General features: G+C 50.0%; 1 protein-coding gene across 1 annotated transcript in view; it reads right to left on the bottom strand.

Annotated features, from left to right (window-relative positions):
- CALCOCO2 (calcium binding and coiled-coil domain 2) overlaps positions 1-11,998 on the bottom strand; it is a 34,446-nt gene extending 22,448 nt beyond the window's left edge. Inside the window, exons 1-2 of the mRNA XM_062215755.1 lie at positions 11,920-11,998; positions 2,333-2,531 (exon numbers count right to left, since the gene is read on the bottom strand). Of these exons, the coding sequence (XP_062071739.1) occupies positions 2,333-2,521 (189 nt within the window). The 5' untranslated portion in view covers positions 2,522-2,531; positions 11,920-11,998. The remainder of the gene's footprint in view (positions 1-2,332; positions 2,532-11,919) is intronic.
- Between the last annotated feature and the right edge of the window lie 869 nt (positions 11,999-12,867).

Here is a 12,867-nt window from a genome sequence, read left to right as displayed (position 1 = left end):
CCTGCACCTGCGTGGGAGACCTGGAAGAATCTTTTGGCTCCTGGCTTTGGATCAGCCCAGCTTTGGCCATTGTGGCCATTTGGGGAATGAAACAGCAGATGGAAGACTTCTTTTTCTCTGCCTCTCTGTAACTCTGCCTTTCAAATAAATAAATCTTTAAAAAGAAAAAAAAGATCTAGAGAGAGAGAGAGTGAGAGAGCGAGCCAGAGAGACAGATCTCCCATCTGCTGACTCGCTCCCCAATTGGCTGCAATGGCCAGGGCTGAGCCAGAAGCCTCATGTGGGTTTCCCACATGGTGGCAGGGGCCCAAGCACTTGGATCATCCTCTGCTGCCTTTCCCAAGCCACTAGCAGAGAGATGGTTCTGCAGTGGAGCAGCCGGGACACAAACTGGTGCCTATATGGGATGCTGACATTGCAAAGAGGTGGCCCTACCCACTATGCTACAATGCCAGCCCTTGTAAGTAATTTTTTAATCATTCTCTTTTTTTATTATCTACACCTATAATGTCCAATGTGATAACCACTAGCCACATAAGGCTATTTAAATTAATTAAAATTCAGTAGTATTTAAAATCCAGTTACTCAATAACCCTAGCACATTTTAACTGCTTAACAGCCCCATTGTGGCTATTGGCTACTGTATGTACTTGAAAGTGAAGGTGGAGCTCAATCACATAAAATGCTTTCTTATTTTAAAATTAATTAACTTGATTTATTTGAGACATAGAGAGAGAGAGCCCTTCCATGTACTGACTCACTCCCCAAATGCTCACAGCTGCTAGGGCTGGGCAAGACCAAAGCCAGAAACTCAATCCAGATCTCCCATGTGGGTATCACAGATTCAATACTTGAGCTCCTCCTGCTGTCTCCCAGGGTGTGCACTCGCAGGAATCTGGCATTGGGAGTGCAGCTGGGATCTGAACCCAGGAACTCTGATAAGGGTGCAGGCATCACAAGTGGTGTCTTAACCACCGCGCCACATGTCCACCCCTCACAGAAAATTCTCATTAGACAATGCTCGGCTACACGCTTTGCTACACGTGGGGAAGAAGAAAAACACCCAGTATCTATCTCCTTTCCGAGACAGGAGGCACGCCGGGTGTGTCAGTTTTCTGGGATACAGCACCGGAGAGTCTGATGTTTCAGTACGCTGCGGGCCCAGGAGCCGCCAGCGTCCCATCAGTTGCCTGTTACTCCTACCTCCAAACAACCCATCAATAAGTTGAGCTCCCAAGTGATTAAGGAAAAGGAATCCAAGGAGGGCTGCAAATAAGCCCCTTCCAGTGTAATCAAGAATGGTGTCAGGGGAAGCACTTGGCTCCTGGCTTTGGATCAGCGCAATGTGCCGGCCACAACACGCCGGCCGCAGCGGCCATTGGAGGGTGAACCAATGGCAAAGGAAGACCTTTCTCTCTGTCTCTCTCTCTCTCACTGTCCACTCTGCCTGTCAAAAAAAAAAAAAAAAAAAAAAAAGAATGGTGTCTAGCTTCAGGATGAACAGACTTGGCAAGCAGGCACATGACATACCAGCTGTCAAACCAAAGGTCACTGATGCTGGGACCCTGCAGTGTCCATCACTTATATTTGACCTTTATCTCCTGTCTCTGGAAATAGGAAATCTATCATGATAGGATGTGTGTGCATTGAGGGGGAAGGGGGAGAGAGGCGGAAAAGGGGAGGAGATGGAGGGTGAGGGAGTGGGAGATGGAAGAAGGAAAAGGACATGGAGAGGAAGTTGATTGACATTTTCAATTTGTCATTTCTGTACTTGAACTGATAGGGTGAACAGACACTGGTGAGGTCACTGAGGCAGTTCGTAAACTTTCTATCCTTGGAAACCTTTTCTAAGAAATCAGACACACTCAGGAACAAACTTTCTGGGAGCCAGATGTTGAACCAGCCACCTTCTCACAAAGTTAGCACGTTTTCCAGGTTTGTGATATTTGTACTGAGTGTACCACCAAATACTGCTTAAATTCACGGTAATGTTTCAAGTCACAGAAATGATACAGGGAGTCACCTGTCTCAGTCAAGTCATTCACGAATACTTCAAAACAGGATCATTTTAAAAGGTATGCACACTTGGTCTTTGAAGACATAATAAAACACGGACATTGAATGATTTGCCATCTAATTTTAGCTTGAGATTGAAATTAAAATCTGAGTCCCACAACACACACTGGGAGGTGCTGGGCAGCTAGGTTTAGGATTCGCCAATTGGACAAACGTTAATGTCGGAACTTTTCGTAACACCCACACAGGGCCATGCTCTCAGGTAACTGAGCACCACCCCAGTTCCTGATCTCTGGGTATAGAATCAACCACTTACTCTGAAGATGCCAATCCAATCCTTCCGCCGGGGGATGAAGTGCTGGGCGAAGGTGTAATAGCATGTGATGTCCCCTCCGGGGACGTAGAACTTCTCCACACTGTTAAAGATGACCTGAGAGAAGTGACAGTGATCCAGCAAGACGGCAGACATGGGGGGGTCTTCCAGGTCTTCCATTGTCTTCTCCATCGTGGAGGTCCTGTTCAGGAATAAGGCTCAAAAAGTGTTGGCTGAAATGCCAGAGACTTCTGGGCTCTCACCCAGGGAACATTCCGTCCAAGGCAAGTCAGGAAAAGCAAAATCCTGATGCGTAGCGAGATCACACAAGTTGCTTTCTGTTTCACTTTAAGCCATTTTGCATTTATAACTTCCTATGCTATAAGAATTTTCTCGGAATATCATTGGCCTCATTACCCCAGACATGACCGCTGTCATATATTCTTATTCTCTGCCCATGCTAATTTGTTCCCTTTCTCTTAAATAGACAAGGCAGCCCAGAGAGCAGAGCTGGAGCTGGGAACTGCAAGACCTACATTCCAGATTTTTTTTTTTTCATCCCAAGAAATCCTAGGATTTTAGGAAAGCCAGTCTCTCCCAATTTTCCCTTTTCCATTTAATCCAGTCATCCTTTAATTTATTGGGCCCTTCCATATGTAAGACACTCTGCTGGGAGGTGGGGATGGGAGTGGGGAGAAAATCAGGAATCAGAGAAGAGTATCTGACAGGCAGCCATGACACACATGGGTCTGAAGTCAGAATGGGGGAGTTACATTTCAGCTCCACCATCCACTGAAGGTGAGACCTTGGCAATTTACTTAATCCAACAGAATATCTACCTATTGCTTCTTAATAATACCATGTAGGGGCTAGCCCTGTGGTGCAGTAGGTTAAAGCTGTTGCCTGAAGCACAGGCATCCCATGTAGGCACCGGATCAAGCCCCAGCTGCTCCACTTCCCATCCAGTTCTCTGCTGTGGCCTGGGAAAGCAGTAGAAGATGGCCCAAGTCCTTGGGACCCTGTGCCTGGAAGAAGCTCCTGGCTCCTGACTCTGGATCGGCCCAGCTCCAGCTGTTGCGGCCATTTGGGGAGTGAAACCAGCAGATGGAGGACCTCTCTCTCTCTTTCTCTCTGCCTCTGCCCCTCTGTAACTCTGCCTTTCAAATAAATATATAAATCTTAAAAAAATAATAACATGTACCCCATTTGGGTTTGTATGTGGCTTAAGTGAAATACTGTAAAGTGTCCAGCCCTCAAATTACTTCCTGCTAGATTAGGCACGTGACATAAAGCAGATGTTTAATCACAGAATAAAGCAGAGTCTGCACCAGGAAAGCACTAACAGATGTTCGTGATTATTACTGCTATTATTGCTATTGCTGGCCTGGCATAGTGCTTGCCCTTGAAAGGGTCCCGATCCAGTAGAGAGGAAAGATGAGCATAGGAGTGACTGACAAATGAATATAAGAAACGCAGGGGATAGCACTGCTAAGCCTCTGCTTTGATGTCTCTCTTCCTCATCTGAGTGCCAGTTCAAGTCCCATTGCGGGGCTGGCACTGTGGCGTAGCAGGTAAAGCCACCACCTGCAGTGCCGGCATCACATATGGGCACCAGTTCAAGTCCTGGCTGCTCCACTTCCAATCCAGCTCTCTGCTATGGCTTGGGAAAGTAGTAGAACATGGCCCAAGTCCTTGGACCCCTGCACCCGTGTGGGAGATCCAGAAGAAGTTCCTGGCTACAGACTGGCACAGCTCCGGCCGTTGTGGTCATCTAGGGAGTGAACCAGCAGATGGAAGACAAGACCTCTCTCTCTCTCTCTCCCTCTCCCTCTCCCTCTCTCTTTCTCTCTCTCCCCTTCTCTGTAACTCTTTCAAAAAAAAAAAAAAAAAAAGTCCCATTGCTCCACTTCCAATCCAGCTCCCTGCTAGCACACCTCCTAGGAAGGCAGCAGGTGATGACCCACATGGGAGACTCAGATGGAGTTCCAGGCTCCTGGCTTCAGCCTGGACCAACCTTGGCAGTTGTGGATGGACGATCTCTGTCTCTCCCTCTCTCTCTGCTGCTCTTTCAAATCAACCAATCAGCGAATCCTAAAAAGTGCAGAATGCTCTGGGGTTCAAAAGATGCGATGGGCTAAGAAAATGAAGAAAAGCTTAAAGGAGTGAGTGGTGTCTTAGCTAAGAATAGGATCTAGACAAGTGGGTTTGCGACTGGGGGCATTCCAAGGGAAGGAAACAGCGTGGGCAACAACAAGGAAACTGAAAAGGGCGGCTCACGTGCGGAAGACAGCAAACAGGTTTGGATCCCTAGCAGCATAGTGAGGATGAGCTGCACCTTTCTAGATCTTAGTACGCAGGTAAAATGTGACCAAGGACGGGAAACTATTTTGGAGGTAAAATATACGTAAAAGAATCAAAGTGTCACAGATGTTGACACCTGATCCTTCCCACCCCTCAAGCAAGCTGCATTCATGGTCTTCTAAATGCCTCCCTAGCCAAGGTGCAGCGAGCCCACGATTCTCAAGCCAGGGTTTTACCAGGAAGTGAAAACTACTGTACACAGTAGATGAAGAAAAGACCTGATTCACCCTGGTTCCTGGTTTCACTTTGAAGTCTAAGCAACCAGGCCTCTTGTCCAACTTCCTAGAAGCCTCTTATTTTGTTCCACAGCCAAGGCAAGGGGACTTTGGGGCACTGAACTGTCTGTTCTTGGGATTAAGCTGAGGAAGTAAGGAATGCACTGGCTTTCTGGTTTGTGACAGTTTAGCCACATCCTCAACCTCAAACCTCAGAAGGGTTTTTCAAAGTAGGCACGCAGAAGTCACATTCCAGTCCTAGCAAGACTTCCCTCTGATAAGCTGCCTTCTGTGATAAAGGTTTCTCATAGACCTTTTCTTCCCAGTGGTCTCTGCTGCTACCGAGGCCAGCATGTCTTCTGACATAAGCCTGAGCACCAATTTATCTCAACACATAAGAGTTAATCCTGGGCCAGCGCTGAGGCAAGGCAGGTTAAAGCCCCGGCCTGCAGTGCCAACATCCCATACAATGCTGGTTTCAGCTGTCCCACTTCTGACCCAGCTCCCCGCTAATCGCCTGGGAAAGCATCTGAGGATGGCCTAACTCCTTGGGCCCTGCACCCATGTGGGAGACCCAGAAGAAGCTCTTGGCTCCTGGCTTCGGATTGGCCCAGCTCTGGCCATTGAGGCCATTTGGGGAGTGACCCAGTGGAGGGAAGATCTCTCCCTGTGTCTCTCCCTCTCTCTGTAACTCTACTTCTCAAATAAATAAATCTTTAAAAAGAGTGAAAGTTAATCTGTTCTTTGATCATAGATTACAAAGAACTCACAGGTAAGAGTGATTTCAGTGCCTCTCTTCAATTAACCTTAATACCTCACTACTAGTTCTTTTTCTTCCTAACACCATCACCACTGTAAACACAACACAAGGCCCGAGGCATAGTAATGGCTAATTAGGTATGTGTTTAACAAATGAGTGAGAAGAGAAGCAGTCTTTCATCAAAAGTAAAACAGGAAGGGGCTTTGTAGGTAAACAATAGTAGGGTGATGGTGGAGCTGAGTTCTGGTTTTATTTTTAGCTCTGATTTTATGCTGCTGGATAACCTCAGAGGAGCTGTGGTTCTCAGCTTTCTCTTTTCTAAAATAGGTGAGGAGATGATAGACCCACGTGTGATGTCAGTGCTTGGTATGGCTGGTTCAGCAGGCATGGCTGGTTCAAGCAGCATGGTGCCAAAAAAACAAAAGGCACAGATTTAACTTCCTTCAGAGCTTATCAGATTCACACTCCATTACCCACCTTCTTTACACTCAACTTCCAGCAAGCTGTTTTGCAAATGGATGCTACTCTGAAAGGCAAGATCGACCAAGGATATAGGTGGCTTGGTACAGTCTCTCATAGAAAAACAACCAATCTAAGTTAGCTCATGAGCAGAACACTGAAGAAAGGGCAGACATGGCTGCTGGCGCTGTGGTGCAGCAGGTAAAGCCGCCACCTGCAGTACAGGTATCCTGTAGGGATGTCGGTTCGAGACCCGGTGGCTCTACTTCCAATCCAGCTCTCTGCTATGGCCTGGGAAAGCAGTAGAAGATGGCCCAAGTCCTTGGGCCCCTGCACCCATGTGGGAGACCCAGAAGAGGCTCCTGGCTCCTGGCTTCGGGTCGGCTCAGCTCTGGCTGTCGCAGCCAATTGGGGAGAGAACCAGCAGAAGGAAGACCTCTCTCTCTCTCTCTCTCTCTCTCTCTCTCTCTCTCACTCTCTCTCTGCCTCTGTCTCTCTGTAACTCTGCTTTTCAAATAAATCTTCAAAAAAAGAAAGTTAAAAAAAAAATCAGGCAGACATATATGCAAAATGACACAAAACAGTTCATCTCCTGAGGCTTTGGTATGCAAAGGAAACACTACCTTTTTTTCATTCATCTAAAACCTAGTCATCTGTCTGGAAAAGTCAACAGCTTTGGTTTCTTACTTATCAAAAATGCAACAGACTCCACAAGGTTTCCTATTTCAGAGATCTCATTGCCTTCCCAGGACTCAAGGGTGCCCAATGGCACTCTGCGTACTCAGAACTCAGCCACTGCTGAAATACAGGTTAACATTCCCCTCTGTTATGATTACAGGGGCTGGCACTGTGGCACAGTGGGTTAAGCCCTGGCCTGCAGCAATGGCATCCCTTATGGGCACCGATTTGAGTCCCAGCTGCTCTACCTCCGATCTGGCTCTCTGTTATGGCCTGGGAAAGCAGTGGAAGATAGCCCAAGTGCTTGGGCCCCTGCATCCACGTGGGAGACCCAAAAGAAGCTCTTGGCTACTGGCTTTGGATCGGTCCACCTCCAGCCGTTGCAGCTGTTTGGGGAGTGAACCAGCAGATGGAAGATCTCTTTCTCTCTCTCTCTGTTTCTCCCTCTCTATAACTCTGCCTCTCACATAAATAAATCTTTTAAATAATTATCTTTTTGACAAAGCAGTATAGAAATTAGTGGTTGGTGGGGGGAGGAAGGAGGATATGGAAGGAAAACTGGAATGATTTCAGCATCAACCTGTCCTTCCTTCAGCTACCTGTCCCACCACAGAATCTCTTCATGATCTAATTCCAGTAGTGATTTATAGGGGCAAGGGAGAGAGAAGAAATATTAGAAGAGCAAAAGTTAAATTTAGAAGTCCAGAGAGCTACTGAGTAATGAAAAAGCAGTGGGAACTATTAGGCCCCTTAGAAACCGTGGAATGACATTCTACCTAGTTCCCTACTCTGACCTCCAAATCAAAGACTGGCCCCATAACGAGTGGACCAAGGAAAACAAAGAGGGATTCTTAGGACAAAATCATTAAGCCTGGTGGGGGAGGGACCCACAGATTCCACAACCTGCCAGAGTACTTTACTTGACCTCTGACAGAGTGGTGACTTTTTTTTTTTCAGCTCAGCTTGCAAAAGGATTAGGGCCCTCAGAGGAGCTGGCAATAATAGGAATGCATTTTAAAATGAGTCTCCTGGGCCGGCGCCGTGGCTCAACAGGCTAATCCTCCGCCTAGCGGCGCCGGCACACCAGGTTCTAGTCCCGGTCGGGGCGCCGGATTCTGTCCCGGTTGCCCCTCTTCCAGGCCAGCTCTCTGCTGTGGCCAGGGAGTGCAGTGGAGGATGGCCCAAGTGCTTGGGCCCTGCACCCCATGGGAGACCAGGATAAGCACCTGGCTCCTGCCATCGGATCAGCGTGGCGGCCACTGGAGGGTGAACCAACGGCAAAGGAAGACCTTTCTCTCTGTCTCTCTCTCTCTCACTATCCACTCTGCCTGTCAAAAAGTAAAAAAAAAAAAAAAAAAAAGAGTCTCCTGAACCGCTCCCAGCTTCTAAGAAAACCTGATAACGATGTTTTCATCTAATGACGTACTACTCCCAGGACTGTTCCATAAGGACACAGTCTCCCATGCCTTTTGAAAAAAAATTTTTTTTTAAAATTTACTATTTATGTGAAAGGCAGAGTTACAGAAAAAGACAGAGAGAAACAAAGATATTTTCCATCTGCTGGGTTACTCTCCAGATGGCTGCAACAGCCAAGTCTGGGTCAGGTGAAGCCAGGAACCTGGAACTCCACCTAGGTCACCCACATGGGTGTCCAAGGCCCAAGAATTTGTGCCATCTTTTCCCAGGAGCATCAGCAGGGAGCAGGATTGGAAGTGGAGCAGCCGGGACTCGAACTGGGCTCATACAGGACGCTGGCATTGCAGGTGGCAGCTTAACCCGCTGCGCCGCAATGCCAGCCTCCTCTCATGTCTCACACCTTCCTGAAGAGAGGGTACAATAGCCAGTTCTGTTTCTGCTCTTTCTGAATGAATTTACGAACTACACTAGGAAAAGCAGAAAAAAATGTTACATGCCTAGCATTTCTTTTCTTTTTTTTCTTTGACAGGTAGAGTGGACAGTGAGAGAGAGAGACAGAGAGAAAGGTCTTCCCTCCGTTGGTTCACCCCCAAATGGCCACTGTGGCCAGCGCTGTGCTGATCTGAAGCCAGGAGCCAGGTGCTTCCTCCTGGTCTCCCATGGGGTGCAGGGCCACAAGCACTTGGGCTGACCTCCACTGCACTCCCGGGGCACAGCAGAGAGCTAGACTGGAAGAGGAGCAGCCGGGACTAGAACTCGGTGCCCATATGGGGTGCCGGCGCCATAGGCAGAGGATTAGCCAAGTGAGCTACGGCGCCGGCCCCCATGCCTAGCATTTCTACATTAGTCTTTTTCTACCAGTAGGCACATGTTTTCAGAGAAACATGGCTTCTCTGCATTAGTTTAAGGAAACCAATGCTTCCACAGGGAAGAAACACCATCAACTCTTCATTTAGGAATATTCCAAACAGAGACAAACCAAAGTCAAACCCGTTTACTCTCATTCCTTCAATCCTCTGCTTACTTTGCTTGCTAAAACTAGTAGCCATTAAATCCTCCGCCTGCGGCGCTGGCACCCCAGGTTCTAGTGCCGGTCAGGGCGCCGGATTCTGTCCTGGTTGCTCTTCTTCCAGGCCAGCTCTCTGCTGTGGCCCGGGAGTGCAGTGCAGGATGGCCCAAGTGCTTGGGCCCTGCACCCCATGGGAGACCAGGGGGAGGCACCTGGTTCCTGGCTTCAGATCGGCGCAGTGCGCCGGCTGCAGAGCCATTTGGGGGGTGAACCAACAGAAGGAAGACCTTTCTCTCTGTCTCTCTCTCACTGTCCACTCTGCCTGTCAAAAACAAAACAAAACAAAAAAACCAACTAGTAGCCATTAGCAAAATGGATGAAGTGATCCGAGCCTCATCCCTCCCTGGCTCTGGCAGACACACATCGAAGCACCCTGAGAGAACACAGGCAGTGGATAGTGTGGCTGTGGGCATGCCCCAAGACAGGCAGCAAAAGCAAACAGTCCCTTGATCTTCAAATTATTAAGCCACTTACTCTAGTCCCAAATTCCCAAGTTCATTCTAGCTGCTCACCTAAAATATTTCAGAGTGCCTTAGAAAAACTGTGCAGAGGCTAGCGCTGTGGTGTAATTGGTAAAGCTGCCACAGGCTGTGCCGACATCCCATATGGGTGCCAGTTCAAATCCAGGCGGCTGCACTTCCAGTCCAGCTCTCTGCTATGGCCTGGGAAAGCAGTAGAAAATGGCCCAAGTCCTTGGGGCCCTGCACCCATGTGAGAAACCTGGAAGAAGCTCCTGGCTCCTGGCTTCAGACTGGCCCAGCTCTGGCCGTTGTGGCCATTTGGGGAGTGACCCAGCAAATGGAAGACTTTCTCTCTCGCTGCCTCTCTTTAACTCTGACTTTCAAATAAATAAATAAATCTTTTTAAAAAATTGTATAGTCCATCAGGTCTTTAATTTACTCATCAAAAATTGTTTGAATTGGCTGTCCATCTTCTTCTAAGCAGGATCTAGTCCCCCACCCCACCACCACGCCAGCAGTCCTGGGGCACGAGGTGCAGGCAAACAGAAGAAACGGAAAAGCTCAAAGGTGTGTGCTGGATCTGCGTTTGACCGAAACTAGCCACTTTTCCCTTGAAGAGGGTAACTCGGCTGTCATGTCGCTGCGCTGTGGGCAGTGGCAGCGTTTGAGGGCAGGAGTCTAGGAACCCATGTAAGTTCTGCCACTGATGAGCTCAGAGATCTCGGCCAAGTCACAGCGCCTTCTTTTTTTTTTGACAGGCAGAGTGGACAGTGAGAGAGAGAGACAGAGAGAAAGGTCTTCCTTTGCCGTTGGTTCACCCTCCAATGGCCGCTGCGGCCAGCGCACCGCGCTGATCCGAAGGCAGGAGCCAGGTGCTTATCCTGGTCTCCCATGCGGGTGCAGGGCCCAAGCACATGGGCCATCCTCCACTGCCTTCCCGGGCCATAGCAGAGAGCTGGCCTGGAAGAGGGGCAACCGGGATAGAATCCGGCGCCCCGACCGGGACTAGAACCCGGTGTGCCGGCGCCGCAAGGCGGAGGATTAGCCTGTTGAGCCGCAGCGCCTGCCACAGTGCCTTCTTTGAGATCTGTTTCCTTACCAGTCAAACGTGCGGATCCTGCTAGAAAACCTCAGAGGATCTCTCCAGGGATAAGGATGACGTTGCCGAAGAAAGAGGGTTAGCTGTTGCACTTTTCCTCTAAGACAAGCGTGGGATTATATAAAGAGCCCAAGATGTAGCGTCTGGCTCGGAAGACGGCGACTCGCTAGGGACAGGTAACTCGGGATCCCTCACTACCCTCCTCCCTGCCTTTTCCACTCCATGGCTGTCCCTTCAGCGAAAGGGTACAGTTTCAAGATTGCCTGAAAACACCTGGGAAGGAAAGCCAGCCGCGTATCTCTTAATCTCGTGTTGGTTCTACTTAACGACGAAGACCGACCGCACAGTCCTTTGCTTTATTTTTGCCACAGTGGAGATAAGTTACAATGCATCGTCCATGTTATCCTACTCGGCTCCAACCACAGCCTGCATCTGCAGCAAAGATTCCAAGCGACAGAAGTGAACTCGCGTGGGTGAGGCTGAAGTCCCTGGGCGGGGGCTCAGCCCCCAGACTCAGCTGGGCCAGCGGTGGAGGAGGGGCGCGGCCGGGGGAGCCCACTTGCACGGCAGCTGGCCCCCGCACCTCCTTTCCTTTTTGGCTGCCCGGTACATTTCCTCCTTCAGACGCACAATGCTAAAGGAAAAAGGCTTCAGAGCCAAGCCCACTGCGGACGAGGAAACTGAGGCCCCAGAAGGCCGTAACCGGCCCAGGGTGACGTGGCAGAGGCCCCGCCTCGGCCTGGCAGCAGGCGGGGATGACGTCAGAGCGAGGGAATACGGCGGCCGCGTCCAGACCCCCGCTGCTGTCAGAGGCGCCCCAGCCGCCCAGGGAGCCTCCCGCCCGGCCTCCAGCGCCGCAGCGCTGCCCGCCTCGGGGGTGGGGCAGACGGCCCCGTGCCCTCCAAGCCCACGAATCCAGGGCGCCACTCCCACTGGCTTCACCCTGGGGTGGACTGAGGTGAGAACCGAAGCCGGCCGCACCTCTACCCACCCACAGCCCCTTCCGAGGACTGCACGTCTGCATTTGGGGAACCTGAGAGCCTCACTGTCCCCTTACGCTTCTGGAACTCACCGGGGGCAGCAGCCAGCGGCGGCGCAACAGCAACAGGGCAGGGAACGGGACAGGGGCGGGGCTAAAAACTCCGGGGAGAGGCGAGCCGGAAGGCCCCGCCCACAACGTCACAGCGGACAGCAGGCCCCGCCCCTCGCGGTGCTTGATGGGATTTGTAGTGCCTAGGTGATTGGGTCGCCAGTCCGCGTCCCTGTACCGCTTTCCGCAGCTTGGGGGCCGCGAGCTCACCCCAAGAGACTCATCTCTTCCCCTAGAGTGAGCTGTTTGTTACTATTCATTTTTAAACCTTTATTTCTCAGCAGAGGAAACCCTGACGCTTTGAAGAGCCGCCGAGAGGTCTTTTTTTCTCATGCCTCTGTCCCTAAGAGGAGATCCTGGTTCCCCTAGTTTCTCTGTGTTATTTCCTTTCTGCGCCAAGGAGACACAACGGCTGCAGGCTTCCTGGCACCTCCCCTCAGTCCAGCTCCCTGCTAATGGGCCTGGAAAAGCAACAGATAATGGCCCAATGGAGTTCCTGCCTGACCCAGGCAACTTCGCTCTGACCCAGTCCTGGCTTGATACAGGAATTCGGGGCGTGAACTAGCAGATGGAAGACCTGGCTCACTTCTCTCTTTCCCTCTGCATTTCAAGTGGAAGAAAATAAACAAACATAAAAATTCTTTAGACTTAATTCCGTCGTGGCAATGCATTTTTTTTTTTAAGTGCAGTTAAGAATAAACACAGCAAGCAAGAATCCTGCTAAGTCAGTTTAGAGAGAAGCCCCTATCCTTGATAGCTGGTCACCCTGACCTGTCTTCACCAAGAATCCGGCTGAGTCAGTTTAGCAAGCATCCCCCCACCCCGTGCCTCCCCTTAGCTACTTCCTGCCCACTGACCCTTTCACCTTGCTTGTAAGTTTCACTTGTACTTTCCGTGTTCAGTATAGTTGAGCAATACTCTCCCACTGGA

Source organism: Lepus europaeus, chromosome 18, assembly GCF_033115175.1.
Source record: "Lepus europaeus isolate LE1 chromosome 18, mLepTim1.pri, whole genome shotgun sequence".
Lineage (NCBI taxonomy): Eukaryota > Metazoa > Chordata > Mammalia > Lagomorpha > Leporidae > Lepus > Lepus europaeus.
The sequence above is the reverse complement of the archived record's forward strand: the minus strand, read 5'-3'. Positions and strand labels throughout refer to the sequence as shown.